General features: G+C 50.7%; 3 protein-coding genes across 4 annotated transcripts; all 3 read right to left on the bottom strand.

The window, feature by feature from the left end:
- Positions 1–579: 579 nt before the first annotated feature.
- On the bottom strand, positions 580–2,746 carry Slc39a2 (solute carrier family 39 member 2). Its single transcript, XM_057786485.1, has 4 exons — positions 2,620–2,746; positions 2,325–2,455; positions 2,067–2,117; positions 580–1,720 (listed from the first exon to the last, which is right to left on the bottom strand). The coding sequence occupies exons 1-4, from the start codon at positions 2,732–2,734 to the stop codon at positions 1,088–1,090; spliced, it is 930 nt and encodes a 309-aa protein (XP_057642468.1). The 5' UTR covers positions 2,735–2,746; the 3' UTR covers positions 580–1,087.
- Positions 2,747–3,463: 717 nt separating this feature from the next.
- Mettl17 (methyltransferase like 17) lies at positions 3,464–9,930 on the bottom strand. 2 transcript variants are annotated; one of them, XM_057786484.1, is made up of 16 exons: positions 9,810–9,930; positions 9,548–9,701; positions 9,332–9,466; positions 8,129–8,210; positions 7,849–7,930; positions 7,493–7,566; positions 6,961–7,055; positions 6,587–6,657; positions 6,256–6,363; positions 5,987–6,055; positions 5,508–5,558; positions 5,102–5,194; positions 4,696–4,880; positions 4,441–4,619; positions 3,977–4,003; positions 3,471–3,570 (listed from the first exon to the last, which is right to left on the bottom strand). In XM_057786484.1, exons 1-14 carry the CDS (start codon positions 9,885–9,887, stop codon positions 4,529–4,531), a joined length of 1,368 nt encoding a protein of 455 aa, XP_057642467.1. In that variant the 5' UTR covers positions 9,888–9,930; the 3' UTR covers positions 3,471–3,570; positions 3,977–4,003; positions 4,441–4,528. The 2 variants fall into 2 exon arrangements, with proteins under 2 accessions (XP_057642466.1, XP_057642467.1); XM_057786483.1 differs by lacking the exon at positions 3,977–4,003 and having other exon boundaries at positions 3,464–3,570.
- A 3,848-nt stretch (positions 9,931–13,778) lies between these two features.
- On the bottom strand, positions 13,779–18,802 carry LOC130884738 (uncharacterized). The gene is given in 9 exon segments (XM_057785863.1): positions 13,779–13,841; positions 14,406–14,482; positions 14,485–15,151; positions 15,153–16,372; positions 16,375–17,044; positions 17,046–17,204; positions 17,206–17,337; positions 17,340–18,674; positions 18,761–18,802. Coding segments are annotated over 9 exon segments (4,365 nt in total).
- Positions 18,803–20,638: the final 1,836 nt, after the last annotated feature.

Below are 20,638 nucleotides of genomic sequence, written 5' to 3'. Positions count from 1 at the left end.
TCCCTCCTCACTCCTGGGAGAATACCCCCCCTCACTCCTGGGAGAATAACCCCCCTACTCCTGGGAGAATACCTCCCCCACACTCCTGGGAGACTATCCCTCACACTCCAGGGAGAACACCCCCCCACTCCTGTTTCTGCCTGCCCATTGCTTCCTCATGGCATCTTGTGGAGATCGGATTTAGGTTGCTTACTGCTTCAGGAGAGGACTATGGCGGGAAGGAGACAAAGACCCAGACAAGAATGATTCAAGAGTTTGTTCATGCTAAGGCTGTTGGGCTATCACACTGGCGAGGGCGAGTGGGCTCCAGGGCACATCTTCCCTGCCTCACTTCTTCACCAAGTGTAGGAATCAGGAGTGCCCTCTGTTAGGCAGCGGAGCAGCTGTCCCACTTCCTCAAGCAGTTGGTCAGGCAGGCAGAAGGAAAGCTACCCGGTGGTTCACCTCAGAGTGATCACCCTTGGTATTTATCTGGCGCCAGGCCCCCTCTGCAAACACTGGTTTTTAATCCCTCAGCCTGTGGCAGCCGGAAAGAGAGACGCTCAGAGGACAGCAATGGTGTCCCTGAGGCTACACAAGACTCCATGTAAAAGCAGGGACTGGCGGGGACAGGCAGGCACTGAGAGTGGGGAGGCAGGGAGTGAAGGAAAAATAGACCGTTTTCTGCTTTTAAACATCCTTTCCCCTCTAAATGCTGTTCTGCTTCTCAGCTCCCATGGGTAAGGCAACAATGGCCTGTAACCACTAAAATGGCTGTGCCCTCAAGCCCATCCATACCCCCTTGTCCCTCTCAGAGACATGGATTACAATGTGATTGGAGGGAAGGGGCAAAAGGACATTTTATTACACAGAACGGCAACTCTGGGGTGGTGGTCTTGATACCAATTCCCCAGCTAAATGGGCACTCAAACAAATATCCTTTCTAAGTCTTTATCAAGAACAGGTTCTCACGTATATAAAATCTGGGATAGTCCGTGCCTAGTAAATGCTTAGCCTCACTGAAAAGATGTCTGAGGGCCAAAGTCATCCGGGCAGTGTCCTCAGGAGACGTCATCCTTGAGAGGCCCACAAAGCAGTGAGGAATCTTTCAGGCCCACAAGGCAATGAGAGCCATGAAGGCAAAACCAGCAGCCACACAGCTACACTTGACCAGAGGGGCCTCGGGACAAGCCAGCTCCCGGGGCAGGATTTCTAGGAAGGTGACATACAGGAACGTGCCCGCTGCTACTCCTTCTAATACAGCCTGGGCTAATCCCTGCCCTGGTCCTGAGGCCGCTCCAGCCACAGTCAGCCCTAGGGCCAGGCCCACAGGAGACATGAGTGCTAACGACAGTATGCAGAACGTGGCCCACCGCGAGCCGGCGCCGACCTTCAGCAGCCGCAGGCCTACGCTGAACACCACAAGCCCCTTGTGCGCCAAGACGGCCACACAGAGCTTCACAGTGGCTGCCACTGTGGTCTGCAGGCCCACGGCCAGGCCTTCGAACACGGAGTGAAAGGACAGAGAGATCAGAAGGACGAGGGCGCGGAGGGGACCCTGCGACGGCGAGGGCACCGGAGGGTGCTTGTGGAATCCAAAGGCATGAGTCCCTCCCCATTCCTCTTCCGGCACCGTCGATCCTCCAGTATCCCCTTGGCAGTACTGCAATGCCAGCGACTCCAGAAGGAAGACGAAGAAAAAGCCCAGCGAGATGACGAGCTCTCCATAGGGATACTCCACCTAGGAACAGAAAGAGGGAAGGAGATGAAGCACTTGATGGGCCAGGAGAGAGACGAGAATGGGAAATGTGGTAACAGAACACAAGGGGGAATGAGGCCGAGCAGGCACGCAAAAGTGAGAAGCCTAGAGGGGCTGAGGGACAAAGTGTCACTTGGGTTAGAAATGAAGGTCCAGGGTAGGAAGGGAAGCAAGAGCTTTTCCTGAGGGTCCACAAGCAGAGGGTTAGTTAGCACCCTCTCGCTTAACACTTGAGCTGAGGGAAGAGATTCCTGGTTCCTCACACATCAGAAGGGCATGCAAAGTCCCGGGCTCACTCTCCGGACAGGCGCTAACAGTAGATACGTACGTAATCAGAAGCAGCGTCACGAGAAGAGTTGCCTGTACTTCCTGTACTGTTCTAGGGAGACAGAACCAGAAATCAGACCGAGTCTAGGCAGTGCTAGTTCCTGTCCTGCCCTTTCAGCAACCAAGCTTCCCTTGGAAGCCCAAGCTGGCCACCTCCCACCAGTTCTGCTCCACCCGCAGGGCGCTCCTCTGCTTTCCCGTTTTCTTCCCTAGCTTCTGGTCGCCCCATAGTCTGGTCACACGGTTCCCCGCTACCCACCTGCACCACGAATTTCTGAATTTCTGATTCAATTCCCTCCAGGGCTTCAGCAGTCATATGCATCAACCCTGCTCCCAGAAAGACGCCGGCAGAGATGCAGCCCAGGAGGCCGAGAACTCTGTAGTGACGACCTAAAAGCAAAGGTTATTCTCCACTTAGCAGTGAGATAAATGGGAATGAATGAAGGGCAACAGACAGCACCCAAGGTCTTGGGGGACGGGAGAACCAGAGCCAGGTGTCAGGAAGGTCTGAGATAAGCCTGGGTGTAAGGGACAGAGACGGAGTGGGGCTCTACCTGTAGCTGCATCCATCTGGAACCATCTGAAGTAGATGGGAGCAAGGCCACAGCCCAGGGTGAGAACCAGAAGGGCAAGCAGGCAGCCAACTTTCACTCCAAGCAGTACTTCCATCTTTGGGGTGCAGGATGAGCAGAGGCCTCAGAATGACAAATGCAGCGGTTGAGGCGACCACAGTGGAGCGCTGCCTTGCGTGAATTCCAGGAGACTGTGGATATCCTCTTTGTCCTGGACTCCTGGACGGTCTGGGCGCTGCACAGCAGACGAGGGCTCAGCCCCAGCAACCAGCCCTCCCACTATCTGGAGGCCCCTCCCCTGCCTCACGCCTTCCTGAGCTTCCAAACCAGAAACTCCAGACTCCCTGCCAGGTGTAGCTCTTCAATGCTGTGACTAATCCAAGAGCTCTGGGGAGCCTTAGTTCATGTCTGGGGTTGATCTAACCTCAAATGGGACCATCCACGGTACTTACGGCCCAGCTAATGTGTGTGTGGGGCAAGCTGGCCGCGCCACCGTCAGGACACTTAACCTGAGCCTTCCATACTCACAAGCCTCACAGGTTTCTATGCTGATACTTGAACTGAACCCTTTCAGAGAGGATTTGGGGCCACTTGAGGGTAGAGGGGGTGGGGCTGAGCAGGGCTGCTTCTCTTCTGTGGGAATTAGCAAGTGAAGGGATTCCCCTTTCCTCTAATTCCAGAAAAAATAGCTCCAGGCACGGAAATTTCCAGGGGTGTGTGTGTGGAGATTCCTGGTGTCACAACACAGATACTGTCACTTTGGGGGGAGGAGACAGGGTCTCACCGTGTAGCCCTGGCTAGCCTGGAACTACTATGTACACCAGGCCGGCCTTGATAAACTTGTAGAAATTTTTTCCGCCTCTGCTTCTCCTGCGCTGTGATTAGAGGCATGGGCCACCATGCCTCACCTGTCACGGCTTCTGACTGCCATTTCTGTAATGAAGTGAAATCGTTATCTGTTTTTTCTCTTACAAAAGCTTAAACGCTTCTCTTTCTCTAAAGTTTAAAGAAACCCACAAACTTCAAACAAACACAAAGCCCAGGCAGGGCACCTCCTTCCTTTTGGTCAAGATAAGTTGTGCCATGTCTTTGCCGCTCTTCCTATAATTACCAACTGTCAACCTTGTCATTGCGATCATACAGGGCAGTTTACAAGCTTGGTGTGCAGAACCTCGGATTGCTCAATGCTCCACCAGCTGTCCATTGGTGTCAAGGAATCCAAGAACCTTGATTTTCATCAAAACCCGTAAGTTACCAGCTTGCCCCTTTCCCTTTCTAGGTCGGAATCCCGGAGTGAGTGGCCCTGCCTGCCTTCCGGGTGGGTTTGAAGGTTTATTACCATTTCCTGCTGGGAACTGAGGTTGTTCTAGAAAGGAAACAGGAAAATGGAAACAAACTAAATAAACAGAAGCATTCTAAGTAGATCTAGATAAGGCTGGAGATGGGACCAGACTTGAGGGAAAGACAAGGCCAACTCCAGACAAGGTTACCTCGGCAGAGACACGGGTAACAAAGTCAGCTAACTGCTAGTTCCCACTTCAGAGGCCCACATAAACACCATAAGCACCGGTTGGGACCTGCTAAGCCAGTTCCCACAGGGCCTGAGGTGTCTTTCCCCACAACCCTAGCCATCTTTCAAGGAAGTGTCTCTGGTAGAAGCAGAGGATCTCACTCCTGATATCTCAGCATTCTCTTCTCGCTAAAAGGCCAGGACAACTGACCCCACATCTTTAAAAGTCATGACATCCACGTCTGTTCTTAACAAATTTATTATTAAAATTTCAAACAACAAGCACAGGGTACCAGCACTGTCTTCCTGGACACCAGGTAGCCTCGGCCTTGGCAGGTGTGATGGAAGGAAACACTTGTCACATCCGCATCCACATCCTTGTCAACTCTCCGTGGGCTCTTCAGCAGGGGATGGAGCAACCACAGGTAGAAGGTCTCCCCAGGAGCTGACGCGGGCACAGCGATACAAATCCCTGCAGCCAGGAGAGAGGCATTAACAGGGGCTGCAGCTTCTTGTTACATTTCCCCAGCCGCTCACGTCGCCGGTACCTGCCATGCCGCCGGGCTGTGACCACAGCGTGCTGCATGTGCCCGTCTGGACAGCAGAGGTGGCAGTGCACATGGCGAGGCCGTTTAAGGACAGGCTGAGTGACACGGGGCCAGCGATGAGCCTCCTTTGGAGACCCCCTGGCAAGGATTACCAAAGAGAATGTTTCCTCTTTCGGCATCTTATTCTGAAAGAAGAATGCAGGGGCTGTTTAGAGAGAACAGATCCTTTCGCTCCCTTCCCCTTACGTGCCTGAAGTCCTTTCTCATAGTCTAGAAATCACATAGAGCTCCAGGTTACCCCAGGAATTCTCCAGCTCTTCCCACCCCTCGATCCCCAACTATCCATCTATTAATCCATCCTGTTTTCCCAGGCTGTTCTCCTCGTTATAACTCTGAGAATACATACCCAGCTGAAGGGAATAGGATGATAAGCCTGGGAGAAGCTACAGGCCAGGGGCTTGGAAGCTGTCAGCTGAGGACAAGGGAGCTCATGGGGACACTGCAAATACACAAGAGATTCTCAGTGATGCTGGGACCGAGGAGGGCTTGTTGCATAACCTCATGGCTTGACTTTGGTCCCCTAAATCGACAGAGAAGCAGAGACTGACTCCTGAAGCTGTCCTCTGACCTCTACGAGCGTGCTATAGCACGCACATGTGCCCCACATCATACACACACTGAAAAGGCCAGGAAGAAGGGGGTCACAGGAAGAGGGTTGGGAAAGCAGTGGCAATCACAGGAAAGACAAAGGAGGGGAGAGTGGCTGAGCAGCACCCTTCTGGAGCGACAGAACAGGAGGAAGTGGTACTTACTGGGGCAAAGACAAAGCCAGGCTGAAGATCCAAAGGGGACTTCTCTTTTTCCTGCAATCAAGGAAACACAGCCAACCCTGTGGGATCTATCGCCATAATCCAACCTCTAAAGGTGGAGAACTGAGGACTCCTCAGAATAATCCTCATACTGACAAACCATGCTCACTGAGTTAAGCTGGCTACAGCTCTAAGGTGCTAAACAACAGACTTGTCTTCACTGCAGCAGAAAGGCAGGGACCTGGCACTGTATTCTCCCACAGGTAAATTTAGGATGCTGTACTGGCTCACACAGTTTCACTGAGGTTCTGGGTCAGCAACACCTTCAATCAGGGGTCAGCAAAGTAGGAAAAGGAGCGAGGAGCGAGCAGCACCTGCCTGGGGCTCTCGTGCAGTCTGCAGCGTGAACGCCGTCACCACTACAAATGTGCGACAGTGACTTACGACACAAAGGTGGAGAACCTGAGGACAAGTAACCTCACCTGGAGGACCAGGCTCCTGGCCTCCATGAGCAGACGGTGCCCAGCTTTCGTTCCGTTCTCTACCAACACCTGTTAAAAACAGAGACAATGAGCAGGCACTCTGAATCCCACGAAACAATGCCAGTAGCTCCGTCAGGCAGGGAAGTGGGCACTGTGACCCTAAGAAAGTGCACAGATCTATAAAAGAGAAACACTAGGCGATAACAAGAGGATGAGGCACAGAACCACAGCGCCACTTTAAAACCCGAGGGGAAAGAACTCTAACTCACCAGAAAATGGCTTGTCTTACGCCACAAGTTCCGAACTACCTCAGTGCGGTCAGCCTTGCTGGGCAGTTCACTGAGGGCGAAGGCTGACACCACCACATCAAACTGGACCTGAGGACCAAGACAAGGGACACAACAGACGTGACATCTCCCCCAAAGCACAACAAATTCCTATCCTCTAAATCCCTCTGATCCCAAGAGATCTCATTATGTAACCCATGTTAGACCTGAGTTAATGGTAATCTTCCAGCCTCAGCTCCTGAGTCCTGAGATCATAGGTGTGCACCATGATGCCTAGGCTGAAACCACAGCTATCCTAGAACAGCCTACTTGCCTTCGGTGACACAGGTAGAAACTGTCTGAAGAAGACACCGGGGATACAGGGCTTCCCTGACTCTGAACCACCTACGAGAGAAAGATACGGCAGCTGAGGGAACATGAGCTTCACAGCCAGAAGCTGGCTCAGTTAGGAGACATGCCTCAGACGATAACCCTAGCCGAGAGGCACAAGACTGTAAGGGAGCCTTAAAACATGGCCTGCTGACCCCATCCAACCACCCAGAGCCCCACAAAGGCCTCTATCACTGCTCTACTGTGATGACGGAAGGAGCTCAGATTATAATTTATATCTTTCTCCTCTACATCCCAATGAAAACTTTCCTAACTCCTTCAACTTTTAGAAATCCCTACATTAGAGCTTGGTTTTACCTTTTAGTAGCTTTTCAGCCAAACCCAACATGGCAGCTGAACTGTCCACACACACATATTCACGGAGGCTCTGGCCCCAAGTGCTGTGAGCAGCCCTGAGATGAAGATAAAAAACCACCAATTCTTCTGACACACGGTCATACTCACCTGCTCTCAGTCCTACAGACAGGCTCAGAACACATAAACTAACAGTGTTATTTTATTTATTAGTGCATTTACAACTCCCGAAATAAATGGCAGATGATTCAACACTGACTTGTAGACAAAATATTTTGATCAGTATGCAAAATCTACTCCCTACACTAAATTGTTTTTTCTTTTGACCCGAGTACCAGGCTTTTTCATGGATCACTCTTTGAATCTGACCCTAGATCAAACCACCTTCTTCTGCCTGGCTAATCTGAGGGCAGCAACACTCCAGATCTGACGGTCTTGCTCTCTGGTACCCCGGTTTGTTGATGTGAGGTGGCATAGAAAATCTGACTCCCTAGAATTGGACCTGACATGACCAAGGGTTAGGAAAGTTATTTACCAGGCAACAGAACCAGTGCCGGATCCAAAGTCCATCAGCGTCTGTGGCTGGAACTCTGGAACTCGAGTCTGGATCTGAAGAAACACACAAAACCCAGAGAAAGGTAAGGTAGCACTAAGAACCCAAGTGATGATAGGGAACCGAGACGAATGCATGGCCAAGAGTCAATAAAACTCTCTGAGATAGGAAACATCTCACTGATTCTAAACCTTTCTCAGGCCGCAGAATCTTTTTCCAAGGATACATAGGATAAATGAACATGCTCATAACATTCCAAGAACTCCTATCACAAAAGACTGATTTACAGATAATAAACCAATGATAAAAGGGGTCAGGTGGGAAGCTGAGACTTTCACCTCATGGAACGCTCTGAAAACTGCCGCGAAAGCACCGTCCAATCTTGCTGCCATGTATATCAGACTCAGTTCTTCATTATAGCTGAAAAAAGAAATCAGTCTTTCCCACTAGGAAATAAACCCACCCCACAGCGACTCGAAAGTCAAGGAAGTGAAGAATTTGGAGGACTCCCCTTCCAACACAGAAGACTCCAGGGAGTTTTCTCAGACACAAGGCGACATCATCTCAGCTCTCCTCAAATCAGCGTTCCTTCTCTGTACCCTCTGGACAAGTCCTTACCTGAGCTTCTGCCAATGGTAGGTGGTCCGGCGCAGGGCATGCAGTACTGCCTCACGAAGTTTCTCCTCTGTCTGAGCTGAGTCTAGGTGAGAAGGGCTGGAGGTGAGGGCCTGGGAGAACCAGTTAGACCCTGTAGCACACTGCCTACCAAACCCTCCTCCTCCCACCTGAGAAAAGGCTAGAAGGTAAAGAGAGGCCAAACCCAGAGAACACCTCGGGAGAGTGAACTGCCACCGACCCAGAGTGTACCCATCTCGCCTCTAATAGTGTTTGAATCAACTTAATCTATCCAAGTTTTGCTTCATAGTAAACAGAAATCTGATAAAAAACCTAAGAAGCTTTGCATTTATTTATTGTGACCAGATAGTTCTCACTTCAACCATCTCTGCCCACACAATCAACGTCTAAAAGCTAGAATACATGCATTTTTATGGACATTTCCCCTTCCATGCACTTAGGAGTCAGAGAGTTTCAATATTCCCATAGAAAGAGGCTTGGAAATCTAAGTTCCGTGACTGTGTTTGTAGTAAAATTCTACAAATCCCCACTGCAATGGTTTGGCTGAGAATGGCCCCCATCGGCTCATGGATTTGAATGCTTGGTCACCAGGGAATGACACTATTTGAAAGGATTAGGAGGAGTGGCCTCTTTGGAGAAAGTGTATCAATGGAGGTAGTTTGCATGCCAAGCCCAAAGTCTCTCTCTTCCTGTTGCCTGCAGATCAGATGCTGAAACTCCAGCTACTTCTCCCGCAGCAAGTCCGCCTGCTGCCATGCTCGTCACCACACTGACAACAGACTAAATCTCTGAAGCTGTAAGCCAGCCCCAGTTAAAAGGCTTTCTTTTAATAAGAGTTGCCTGTGGTCATGGTGCCTCTTCATGGCAAAAGAACACTAAGACAGCTACTCTAAGCCAGGTACTGTGGGAAATGCAGGGAATGCAGGAAGAATAAAGGGTAAACTTACAATATGAAGTTCACAATCTTGAAAATAATCTTAAATGTAATAATTTTCTGCTCCCGAAGTGGGTTTCAGCCAGCCACCCGCTAGCATTTCCGGCCCAATCTACTTTCTAGTAGGGCATCGGATAACAACTGCTGGTACTAAACATCAAATAAGAAACGGCAGCATTTATCTGAGATTTAAATGATTCCTTGCTCCAACTTCCCTCTGAATCTGGTTTACTTTTAGTCTTAAATCCCACCTTGGTTTTCCAGGAATTTTTTCTCAAGGTTCACAGCTCGTCTTTGCAACTCCTCCGCCTCTACCGGCAAATGTCGGCTCCAGAGATAGTTGGAGAGCGCCTGCACCTGCTTCTCTGTAATGCGGACGGGTCTCTCTGTGGCCACAGACGGAAAGTCTCATCACTGCGTGCCGGCCTCCTTTGTTTCTTTGGTTTCCCCTCCCCGCAGTTTCTCACCAAGAAGCAGTAACTGCGCGGCGTTAGTCAGTGCTTGCGGCAGCCGGACGTGCGGAAGACGCAGGATGCCAGGATGCTTACGATGGGGCTTCTTCCCCAGAAAATCGGAATTGTTGTCTACCTGGGACACACCGGGCACGAGGGCGGCGAATGCCTGCAGACCGCGAGAGAAACAGAAAGGTCGCAGGTGCTTGCTGCGGGAGGCATCGCCGAGGTCGTCCTCCTCCGAGAGATTTTGCCAGCAGAGGACAGATGCACTTACTCGGGACTGGGGTCCTCGAAGGCTCCGGCACCATCTGCAGCATGTCAACAGAAGCGTCACCTCTTTGGCGGTAGCCATGGCTCCAGGACACACCGGAAACGGAAGTGCACATGCCTGTGACCACCCCCTCCCAGCAGCTAAGAGCATCTTCCGTGGACCTTCGACCCGGACGGTATTAACTAAAGAGAAGAGTATTTGCCAGCAGCCAATAAGCGATCTCTATGTACGGAAACCGTACGTGGGAGGAGTTTAGTCTCCAGAGGGGGCGTGGTCTCAGGCCTGCGCGGGCCTGGGGGTGGGGACCAGCGGGGCAGGGGCGTGTTCGGGGGCGGGGACCAGCGGCGCAGGGGCGTGTTTGGGGGCGGGGACCAGAGCGGCAGGGGCGTGTTTGGGGGCGGGGACCAGCGGCGCAGGGGCCTGGGCAGGGTGGGGGCGGGGGCGGGGGCGGGGCTGAGCGTCGGTGGGCAGGTGGAGTTAACGTGACTCCCTTTGTCTTTGTTGCTGGAAAATTCTGAGTCTTGGCTAGTTTTCCTGTGTAAAACGGGAGAATACCGTAACAAAAATCAGATTTAGGTGGCCAAGGATAGTGAAAGTTAATAATTATTATAGTTAGCTGTTTAATAAATGTAAAACCTAGTTGGTTTACTTTTTCTTCCATTTGTTAGTTGTCTTTCCGAGTCTGCTCCAGGTTTTCTGTTGAGAACTTCCACACAGGACACCTAATTCCCACATACCTGTTATTAACTTAGTTTTTCATGTGGTTGAATATACACAAAATCACGAACTTACTAGGTAACAGCTGAGTTCAGCGCTAGGAAATTGGAAGGCTGACTTACACCTTTAGACAATGCACTATTCTGGGATTGTTGGTACCTGGAATGCAAATGAAGAATTTTATGCTAAATGTTCCAAGTGTGGTATTAAAAGGACCTCGTGGTACCGTAAACTGAAGCCGCCCTTCACACTGCTGTGGTTTGTCTTTAACCTCTTGGGGGTAGAAGAGTACCCTGCATAATAATCAGTCCAGATAGAATAATTAAGGACCACATATGGGCAACTGTATTAGCTAGATACTTGGATGCCTGGTTGTATTTGGGTGGTAGAGATCTGGCTTTATCAAATGAATCTCTGGAGACTCGAGGGAGTGTGTGACATGTGAGGGAATGTTCTACCCACTACCCTTTGCATGTTTCCTTTCTTTTCTCTCTCTTTTATTTCCTTTTTGTTTTTGTTTTGTGTTTGTTTGTTTGTTTTTTCAGAGAGGGTATTTACATAACCCTGGCTGGCCTGGAACTCACTACCTAGACCAAGCTGGCTTAGAATGCACGGACACTAGCCAGTCTTGCCTCCCAAGGGCTGGGTTTAAAGGCCAGTGCCACTCTGCCCAGCCTACACTTTGCAGTTCTTGTACTTTAGTTTTATGTTAAGTTACTGACTTGTGGTGAAACAATAAATATCATTGTCATTGAAAGACCCCCCCCCCAGAGGAACTTCCCTTGGGAGGAGATCTCCCCAAAGCCAAGGATCACACGGATGCAAATCGCAAGAGGTTTATTAGGTAGACACAGGTACCTGCGGGTGACAAAGTCTTTCGGAGGACTTGCGTGCCAGCAGACTGGGAGGAGGTCTTTTTATAGGAAAGAGGGTAGCAAAAGCAAGTTTTACAGAAGCAGAAGCGTGGTTATGGGAATGAGGCGGGGGTGGGGGGTGGGGGGGATATGAATGGTTTTTCTTCTCCCAGCATGTATGTCTGGTAGCAGACATCCTGTTCTTATCTTATAGATATCCTACTTTGCAGTCATCCTGCTTTGTAAATGTCCTATCTTATAGATATCCTGTTTTCCTCTCATGAGAGCAGGCTAGCTGCTGATCCTGAGAATCTTTCAAGAAAACAGGACGTTCTCCCAGGGAGCCTGCTAGCTGCGGGTTCTGAGGAGGGGGTCTGTAGGGTCTTTCATTCCCCCCTTTTCTTTTATCATAGAGTTAAATCTTTTACTCAAAGCAGTTACGGAACCTCTGTTTCTTGTTGTTGTACCATATGATACTGATGGGTCAGTGCTAGGGCCTGAATAACTGACAGCCTGTCTTTTGTAAACTGGACCAAGCGGTTTAAGATGCAGGGCCCAAACAGGAGTATCAGAAGGAGGATAATCAAGGGACCCATCAGAGAAGACAATAGAGTCATAAACCAGGGAGACTTATTAAACCATCCTTCGAACCATCCTTGTTGTGATTCGAACAGCTTTTGTCTCTGTCTTAACCTCTCGCTAAGCTTTGCCATATTGTCTCTCACCAGCCCAGTGTGGTCCGCATAGAAACAACATTCCTCTTTGAGTGCCGCGCATAACCCACCCTCTTGCAAAAACAACATGCCTAGCCCCCTCCTGTTTTGTAGGACTACCTCTGATAGGGAGGTTAATGACTTTTCAAGTGCGCTAACCGATTCTTCCAGCGCCTTGATATCAGTATGCATGGCTGCCTGGAGTTGTCTAAATTGGCTGGTCTCCATAAGAGCTGTGGTCCCTGTGCCTACCCCCGTCGCTATTCCCCCCATAGTGATGCCGCCCAGTAATAAGGCCAGAGTTAGGGAGGCTGGTTCTCTCCTGAATCGGGGTCTCCCTTCAAAATGACTATAGATGTATTCAGGATCATGGTATGTAACTTTGGGCCATAATTCAATTAGAACGCAATAATCAGAGGTTTCACTGAGCACAGCAGCTGAAACACATGGGGTTAATCCAGTACTGCATGCCCAATAGGTCCCGTTGGAGGCAGCTAGGTAATAGGTTCCTCTGGACACCTTTTGGGTTGAGTTACATAAGGCCTGGTGGGTTTTGGGAATGGTTCCTATGTAAAGTCCCTGTCCAGATACTTCAGACAGGGTCAGCTTATGCTGGGGGATGGAAGTGCAGCTGGTGGGTGCAGAGGTTTGGTTGGTGTAGTTACCTAGAACGGCCACTCCTTCATAGTAAGGGGGTCTTGAAACCAGACATAGCCAGCGATCTTGGGTCTTGTTCGGATCTGTGAAACTGAGAGCCAGATAGGCTCCTTGTACCAAGTTGAGTAGTCTATCTCCTGTTCCAGGCTGACGGGGAGACAGGGTGGTGGTAGTAGTGGCAGGTGTGCTATGGGTACTATTGCTGGCTAAGGAGGTCATTGAGGTACTACGAGGTGCTGCTGGGGGTAAGACTTGTGCTGGCTGGGAAGGAGATTTTTGTTCTGGTAGGACTGGATTTGGTCCTATCGATAGCTGAGGGCCTGCATTCATCACCTGTCGGGTTAACGAAAACATAAGGACAGGATCATGTCCAGAACGGTATAGGCGCAATCCCCATGACTTGGGCCCGTCCCAAGAGGCCTCTTTTCCCTGCGTAGTGAAATCTAGGACTAAGGGGTTGCATCTACCTCCTGGGGTGGAGCCCTGGACATTGGTAGCGGTAGTGATATCATAGCAGGGGCCACAAGCTTTTCCCCCCCGCAAGTCCAGGGTCCCCTTCCCGAGTACCCAGGCGTGGTTCCTTGTCTGAGCGTGATTAGATCCCAGGTGGAGGAGGGTTTCCAGTAAGCCTCCCTCGTCTTTTCGCAACCCCATTGGGCACAGTAACTGTCCCCCGGCCCTCCACATCCCTTTTGTGTGTTTTGTCCTGGACAAACATAGAAGTCTTTGTTCCTGGTCCCATGTCCCCCGCCCCCCCCCCCGGGTGATGGCAGCCATATCCCGGGAATGGTTCCTGATCTGAGGGGTTCCAGGACTCTCCCACCAAATCACAGAGGTCAAAGTACAGGGTTGGGAAAGCGTCCATCATCGTTCCCAACAGGGAGGTGGCATTGGCTACTTTTCCTGTCATGAGATTTGTAACCCTCCAGGTTACATTGAAAACCTGGTGTGGGCTATTTTCTTGTGTCGCCATCCCCAGTCTTAGTAGGGCCCATATAATGATCCAAGGGCCCCACGGGTAAGCCTTATCTTTAAGGGGTTTTGAGTGCATTGGACTCTCCATGCTGGGGTCGCGGCGGGCTCCGCTTTTTCAGCTGTATGGGCGGCCTTAACGTGTGAGGCGTGGATTCAGGCTGCGATGCCATCAACCTTTAGTGCCGTTGGGGTGGTCAGAAGGACAGTGTAAGGGCCTTTCCACCGAGGTTCCAAGTTTTTGGTCTGGTGTCTGCGAACCCAAACAGTGTCTCCTATCTGGAAGGGATGCGGTACCACTGGCTGGTTCAGTTGGTCTCGGTAAGCAGCGGCGAGTGGCTTCCAAACCTCTCTCTGCACAATCTGTAATGCCTGTAAATGCGCTTCCAGAGAAGGACTGTTAGCAAAATCGGCAATGTTTGAATTAAAGAAATTTATAAATGGGGAGGAGCCCCATATAGGATTTCAAAAGGAGTCAGTCCATGAGGCCCCAGGGTGTTGCGGGCCCTGTACAGGGCCAGTGGTAAGAGGAGCACCCAGTCTCTAGTGCCAGTTGCAAGCATTAATTTGGATAAGGTCTCCTTAATTGTTCTATTCATGCATTCTACCTGTCCTGAACTTTGGGGTCTATACGCACAATGTAATTTCCATTCGACCCCTAGGAGTTTGGCCACCAACTGACTTACCTGGGAGACGAAGGCGGGCCCCTTATCGGTGCCAAGACTTGAGGCATTCTGTACCTGGGAAATATTTCTTCCAAGAGCTTTTTGGTCACCACCTTTGAGGTTTCATGTTTGGTGGGAAAAGCTTCTACCCATCCTGAAAAAGTGTCTATGAACACCAAGAGATATCTGTACCCATAGAGACCTGGCTTAACCTCTGTAAAGTCGATCTCCCAATGTACTCCGGGACGATGTCCCCGTGCCCAAACTCCTGGACCAAGCTTGGTTCTGCCTGCATTTACCTGAGCGCAGGCTTGGCATTCATCAGTCACTTTTTGCAGGGCTCCGTCCCTGTTCAGGAGGTATTGGCCTGACTCCTGTCTGTCCAGCAAGGTTTTCATCTTCTTTGGCCCCAGATGAGTCAATTTATGCAAGTAGTCTATCATTTTATAAGTATGTTTTGTTGGCATGACAATCTTTTCCTTGAGAACCCATTGTTGCTTTTTGGTGTCATATGTGGCCCCCATTTTCTTTAGGAGATCAATGTCCTCTTTACTATAGGGTAGCGAACTGGAGGCTTGGGCCTCTTCCGGGTTCATCAAGGGGAGAGCTTGGGAGGTCTTGGTTGATTTTATAGCAATCTCTCGAGCAGCGTTATCTGCCAACCTATTTCCCTTTGCCTCAGGGCTATGGCCTTTTTGATGCCCAGGGCAGTGCATAATACTTATTTTTGGGGGCAAAAATAAGGCTTTTAGGAGTGCCAGTATCTCAAGTTTTTTTTTTAATTTCCTTTCCTTCTGAGGTCAGCAGCCCTCGTCTTTGATAAATTTCCCCATGTATGTGAGCCATGGCGAAAGCATATCGGTTATCCGTATAAACATTTAGCCTCTTACCTTCTGCCATCCAGAGTGCCTGGGTCAGAGCGATGAGTTCAGCCCTCTGGGTGGAGGTGCCTGCTGGTAGGGCTTCTGCCCAAATTACCTCAGTCTCCGTTGTCACTGCTGCCCCCGCCCTTAATTCCCCATCTGCCAGGAAACTGCTGCCATCCGTATACCAAGTGTAGTCAGCATCTCAGAGGGGTTGATCCATCAGGTCCAGTCTGGTCCCGTGCATTTCTGCGAGGATCTGGAGGCAGTCGTGGTATTCCGGGTCCTCCGGCAGGGGGAGCAAGGTCGCAGGATTAACAGCGACCACAGGTCCAAATTGCACCCGGTCCGCATTCAGGAGCAGGGCTTGGTAATGAGTCATGCGGGCATTGGAGAGCCAGCGGTCTGGAGGCTGCTTGACCAAGGCTTCCACCGCATGGGGCGCCAGGATAGTCAATGGCTGGCCCAGGGTTAGTTTACCCGCGTCCTTAGTGAGGACTGCAATAGCTGCTACCATTCGCAGACAGGGCAGCCACCCTGAAGCAACTGGGTCGAGTTTCTTTGAGAGATAAGCTACAGGACGCCTCCAAGGGCCCAGTTTTTGAGTTAGGACCCCTTTGGCGTAACCCTGTCTCTCATCCACGAACAAATCAAAAGGCTTGGTGATGTCAGGGAGGCCTAAAGCAGGGGAGGCTAATAAGGCTTTCTTAATGTTTTTGAAAGCCCTCTGCTGTTCCTCTCCCCAATCAAACATTGTCCCTTGTTTAGTTAGAGGATACAAGGGTGCGGCCATCTCGGCAAACCCTGGGATCCAGAGGCGGCAGAATCCCGCTGTTCCCAGAAACTCTCGCAGCTGGCGGGGGTTCCAGGGGGCAGGGATGTTAGTGATAGTCTGTTTGCTCACCTCGGTCAGCCATCTCTGTCCATCTTTTAATTGATAACCTAGGTAAATGACTTGCTTCTGGCACATCTGAGCCTTCCTGGCTGATGCCCGATATCCTAATTGTCCCAATGTCTGTAGGAGGGACTTTGTGCCCTCCTGACATTCTTTCTCAGAAGCGGCCGCCAGAAGGAGGTCATCAACGTATTGGAGCAATGTCAGGGTGGGGTACTGGACCCGAAAGTCGCCAGGTCCCGGTGCAGAGCTTCATCAAAGAGGGTGGGGCTGTTCTTGAATCCCTGGGGGAGCCTAGTCCAGGTCAATTGACCCGAAAGACCAAGATCTGGGTCCTTCCATTCAAAGGCAAAAAGGGGCTGGCTCTCCGGATGCAGCCGCAAGCAGAAGAAGGCATCCTTTAAGTCTAATACGGTATACCAAACGTGGGATGGTGGCAGAGTGCTCAATAAGTTATAGGGGTTGGGGACCGTGGAGTGCATGTCCTCCACCCTTTTGTTGACCTCCCTCAAATCCTGCACTGACTGGTAGTCCCCAGTCCCCGGTTTCTTTACTGGTAAAAGGGGGGTATTCCATGGTGACCGGCAGGGAGTGAGAATGCCCTGATCTAGTAGTCTTTTTATGTGGGGCCTTATGCCTTGATATGCTTCATGGGACATGGGGTACTGCTTGATTGAAACAGGAGTAGCTGTTGTCTTTAATTGAATGATAAGTGGAGGTTGTTGTAAAGCCATCCCAGTTCTTCCAGTCTCTGCCCATGCCAATGGAAAGTCATTGAGCCAAGGGGCCATGTCAATTGTCTGTTGCCCCGGGGGCTCGTAAAGTCTATATTCATCCTCCAGCCGGAGGGTCAAAATTTGGAATGGAACCTCCATCTGGGCCCGTTATCTTGGCCCCTGTATCCTCGAAATGAATTTGAGCCCTCAGCTTGGTAAGAAGGTCTCTACCCAACAAGGGATAGGGACAGTCCAGAACGTGCAGGAAGGAATGCGTCACCTTACCGGTAGCCAGCTGAAGCTTCCGATCAGTTGTCCATCGATATCTCTTGCCACCAGTGGCTCCTTTGGACCCAAGCAGATCGTTCGCTGAGTGGCCCTGAAGTCTGGGTCAGGACTGAATGCTGGGCCCCGGTGTCTACTAGGAAGGTGACTGGTTCCCCCCCCCCCCCCACATCAAGAGTTATCCTGGGCTCGGGGGGGTGGGGGTGGGGGGCTCCTGGCCCTGAGTTCCCTAATCCTCTAAGGTGAGGAGGGAGGTTTGGGACCTGGGCTTCCTGGGTCCTTTGTTTCTCCTGGGGCAATCTTTGATCCAGTGCCCATGTTCTTTACAATAGGCGCATTGGTCTCTGTCCACCTTGGCCCCGAGTTGTCCTCCCTGCCTGTCTCCCTCTCTATACTGTCCCTGAACCATGGTGGCCAACACCCTAGTCAATTCCTTGTTTCTCTTTTTGTCTCTTTCATCCTCCCGATCTTTCATTCTGTGCCATAATCTTTCCTCTTTTTCTTCTGGAGTCTCTCTCTTATTGAAAATTTTCTCTGCCTCTTTTAGTAAGTCTTGTATAGTATATCCCTGGAGACCCTCAAGTCTCTGCAATTTGCTTCTAATATCTGGACTAGACTGCCAAATGAAAGACATGGATACACTTGTAGCTTGCCCTGGATCTTCAGGGTCATAGGGGGTATACATCCTATAAGCATCCTTGAGCCTCTCTAAGAAGGCTGCGGGCATCTCTTCATTTCCCTGTATTACTTGCTTAACCTGGGCCAAATTGGTGGGGTGGCGTGCCGCCCCTCGGAGACCCGCTATAAGCAGCTGGCGATAGAGGCGTAGGTGTCCCCTACCTGCAGCTGTGGTGAAGTCCCAATCAGGTCGCGTCAGAGGGAAGGCCTCGTCAATTTCGTTAGGCAAAGGGGTTGGGCGACCGTTGTCGCCTGGAACGTTTTTTCGAGCCTCCAAAAAGACTCTTTGCTTTTCCTCTGAGGTCAGCAGGGCTTGCAAGAGTTGCTGGCAATCATCCCAAGTGGGCTGGTGGGTGACTAAAATAGATTCAATCAGGTTAGTCAGCGCCACCGGGTCCTTGGAAAAAGGGGGGTTATGCTGTTTCCAGTTGTATAGATCTGAGGCAGAGAATGGCCAGTATTGCTGCTGGCCATTCGGGCCCTCTCTCAAGGGTAGGGCATGAGAAGTGGAATCCGGGGATGGCTCGCGCCTTCCCCGGAGTCTTCCAGCCACGGGCGAGGGGGCTAGGGAGACTTGTGCGGGCTGTCCGCCCGCCGCCGCAGCCTCCGGCCCTTCCGGACTCTCTGGATCCTCTGGATCTGCATAAGGAGGGGGTTCTTCTGATAGAAGGTCAGTGAGGGGAGAGCCAGGGTTCGGAGGAAGAATGGGAGGGGGCGTAGGGGTAGGTTTCGGAGGTTTTTCTTTGGGAAACTTTTCCTTAAGGATAGTGGGGTATATGGAAGAAGAGGGTGGGGCATAGGAAGGTGCAGGAGGAAGAGGTACGAGCGGTTGGCTCCCCGGAGGAGGGGGAGCCTTAGGGGCCGTAGGGGTAAGAGGAGGTTGGGGTCTGTTAGAGATGACAAAGGGCTTGACCCATGGGGACGGGTCATGTGCCAGACTTTCCCAGGTAACGATGTAGGCGCGTTGATCCGGGTGTCCATGTGGTCCCGGGCTGAACACCTTTTCCTTAACCTGGGAAATAATATTAAGATTGAAATGCCTTTAATCCCAGCACTCGGGAGGCAGAGGCAGGCGGATCTCTGTGAGTTTGAGACCAGCCTGGTCTACAAGAGCTAGTTCCAGGATAGGCTCCAAAACCACAGAGAAACCCTGTCTCGAAAAACCAAAAAAAAAAAAAAAAAAAAAAAAAAGATTGAAAGTGCCATCTCTTGGCCATTCCACCCCAAAGGTAGGCCACCTGGACGAACAAAAGATCCCCCATTTCTTCTTTTGAACATCGACTGACTTAAGGGGGTGATTAGAGTTTGTCCCATCTTCTCAAAGAGAAGGGAACCAAATATAAAACCAAAAAGGACACACAAAGACAGAGACAGAACAAACGCGCAGCGAGGCTCCGGCGTAAAACCAAAAGCAAAAATCTAGACGGAGATTCCGAGGGTCTGGATCCCTCTTCTCCAGATAGAACCACGTATCCTTCGGATACGGGCTGAGCTCCGAAGAATCGGGCTCCAGAAGTCCTTGTGGACTGACTCTGGGGGCTCAGGTAGGCTCTAGAAACCCTTGCGGGCTGACCTCTGAGGGCCCGGGGTCCTGATTCCCTTGGAATGTCTTCCAGGGCTGCGGGGGAGAAGTCTGGGCTCGTCAGCCCCTTCTAGCCTCTGCCAAAAAACAGTGCACCCAGATCTGAGTGTACAGAATTCAACAAGGAACACAGGGAACATGGAAGACAATTCAACAAAGAACACAGAAGACACAATCACAGACAACCGAATCGGAGCTGGCCAGCTTACCTCCCGATGGTGAGTCGGTGGTCCCTGGGCGAGGGGGTTCTCAATTCCCGGCCAACGCACCAAATGAAAGACCCCCCCCCCCCCCCGCAAGAGGACCTTCCCTCGGGAGGAGATCTCCCCGAAGCCAAGGAACAGGCCGAGACCACACGGATGCAAATCGTAAGAGGTTTATTAGGTAGACACAGGTACCTGCGGGTGACAAAGTCTTTCGGAGGACTTGCGTGCCAGCAGACTGGGAGGAGGTCTTTTTATAGGAAAGAGGGTAGCAAAAGCAAGTTTTACAGAAGCAGAAGCGTGGTTATTGGAATGAGGCGGGGGGGGGGGGAATGAATGGTTTTTCCTCTCCCAGCATGTATGTCTGGCAGCAGACATCCTGTTCTTATCTTATAGATATCCTACTTTGCAGTCATCCTGCTTTGTAGATGTCCTATCTTATAGATATCCTGTTTTCCTCTCAAGAGAGCAGGCTAGCTTCTGATCCTGAGAATCTTTCAAGCAAACAGGACGTTCTCCCGGGGAGCCTGCTAGCTGCGGGTTCTGAGGAGGGGGTCTGTAGGATCTTTCAGTCATGAACGGGTCCTTCCTGATAGAAGATTGATTGGTTTGTTGTTGTCTCTGTAGGCAGGAATCAGGCAGGAATCAGAACGTAGGATATGCCCCAGGGACTCTAGAGCAGTGACAGTTGGTTGTTGTAATGGTTAAATATGAAAATGTCTGGGTCAAAGCAAACCTTCAATAAATTTATGCTACTATTTTTATATGTGCTTTTGGAATTTGAAGGGACATGACTGTATCTTTTAATTGTTATTCTTTGTCTATATCATTTTAAAAACAGACATGAAAAAAACAACAGTTGGGGCCAGGTAATACTGAGCACTGGGAAATGAGATAAAACCGGACTCGCTGAACATAGCGGACAATGAGGACTACTGAGAACTCAAGAACAATGGCAATGGGTTTTGATCCTACTGCACGTACTAGCTTTGTGGGAGCCTAGACAGTTTGGATGCTCACCTTACTAGACCT

The sequence above is a fragment of the Chionomys nivalis genome, chromosome 12, assembly GCF_950005125.1.
Source record: "Chionomys nivalis chromosome 12, mChiNiv1.1, whole genome shotgun sequence".
Lineage (NCBI taxonomy): Eukaryota > Metazoa > Chordata > Mammalia > Rodentia > Cricetidae > Chionomys > Chionomys nivalis.
This window is presented reverse-complemented; position numbering and strand designations above follow the sequence as displayed.

What these genes read in the sequence shown, in the direction of transcription:
- Slc39a2 (XM_057786485.1), bottom strand. Translation starts at nt 2,734, where the DNA reads ATGGAAGTACTGCTTGGAGTGAAAGTTGGCTGCCTGCTTGCCCTTCTG. An exon ending in CCAGATGGATGCAGCTACAG is followed by an intron (nt 2,456 to 2,619) that starts GTAGAGCCCCAC and finishes CTTTGCTTTTAG; the next exon opens with GTCGTCACTACAGAGTTCTC. An exon ending in TTCAGAAATTCGTGGTGCAG is followed by an intron (nt 2,118 to 2,324) that starts GTGGGTAGCGGG and finishes CTGTCTCCCTAG; the next exon opens with AACAGTACAGGAAGTACAGG.
- Mettl17 (XM_057786483.1), bottom strand. Translation starts at nt 9,887, where the DNA reads ATGGCTACCGCCAAAGAGGTGACGCTTCTGTTGACATGCTGCAGATGG. An exon ending in CGCGCAGTTACTGCTTCTTG is followed by an intron (nt 9,467 to 9,547) that starts GTGAGAAACTGC and finishes CTGTGGCCACAG; the next exon opens with AGAGACCCGTCCGCATTACA. An exon ending in TTTTCAGAGCGTTCCATGAG is followed by an intron (nt 7,567 to 7,848) that starts GTGAAAGTCTCA and finishes GTGTTTCTTCAG; the next exon opens with ATCCAGACTCGAGTTCCAGA.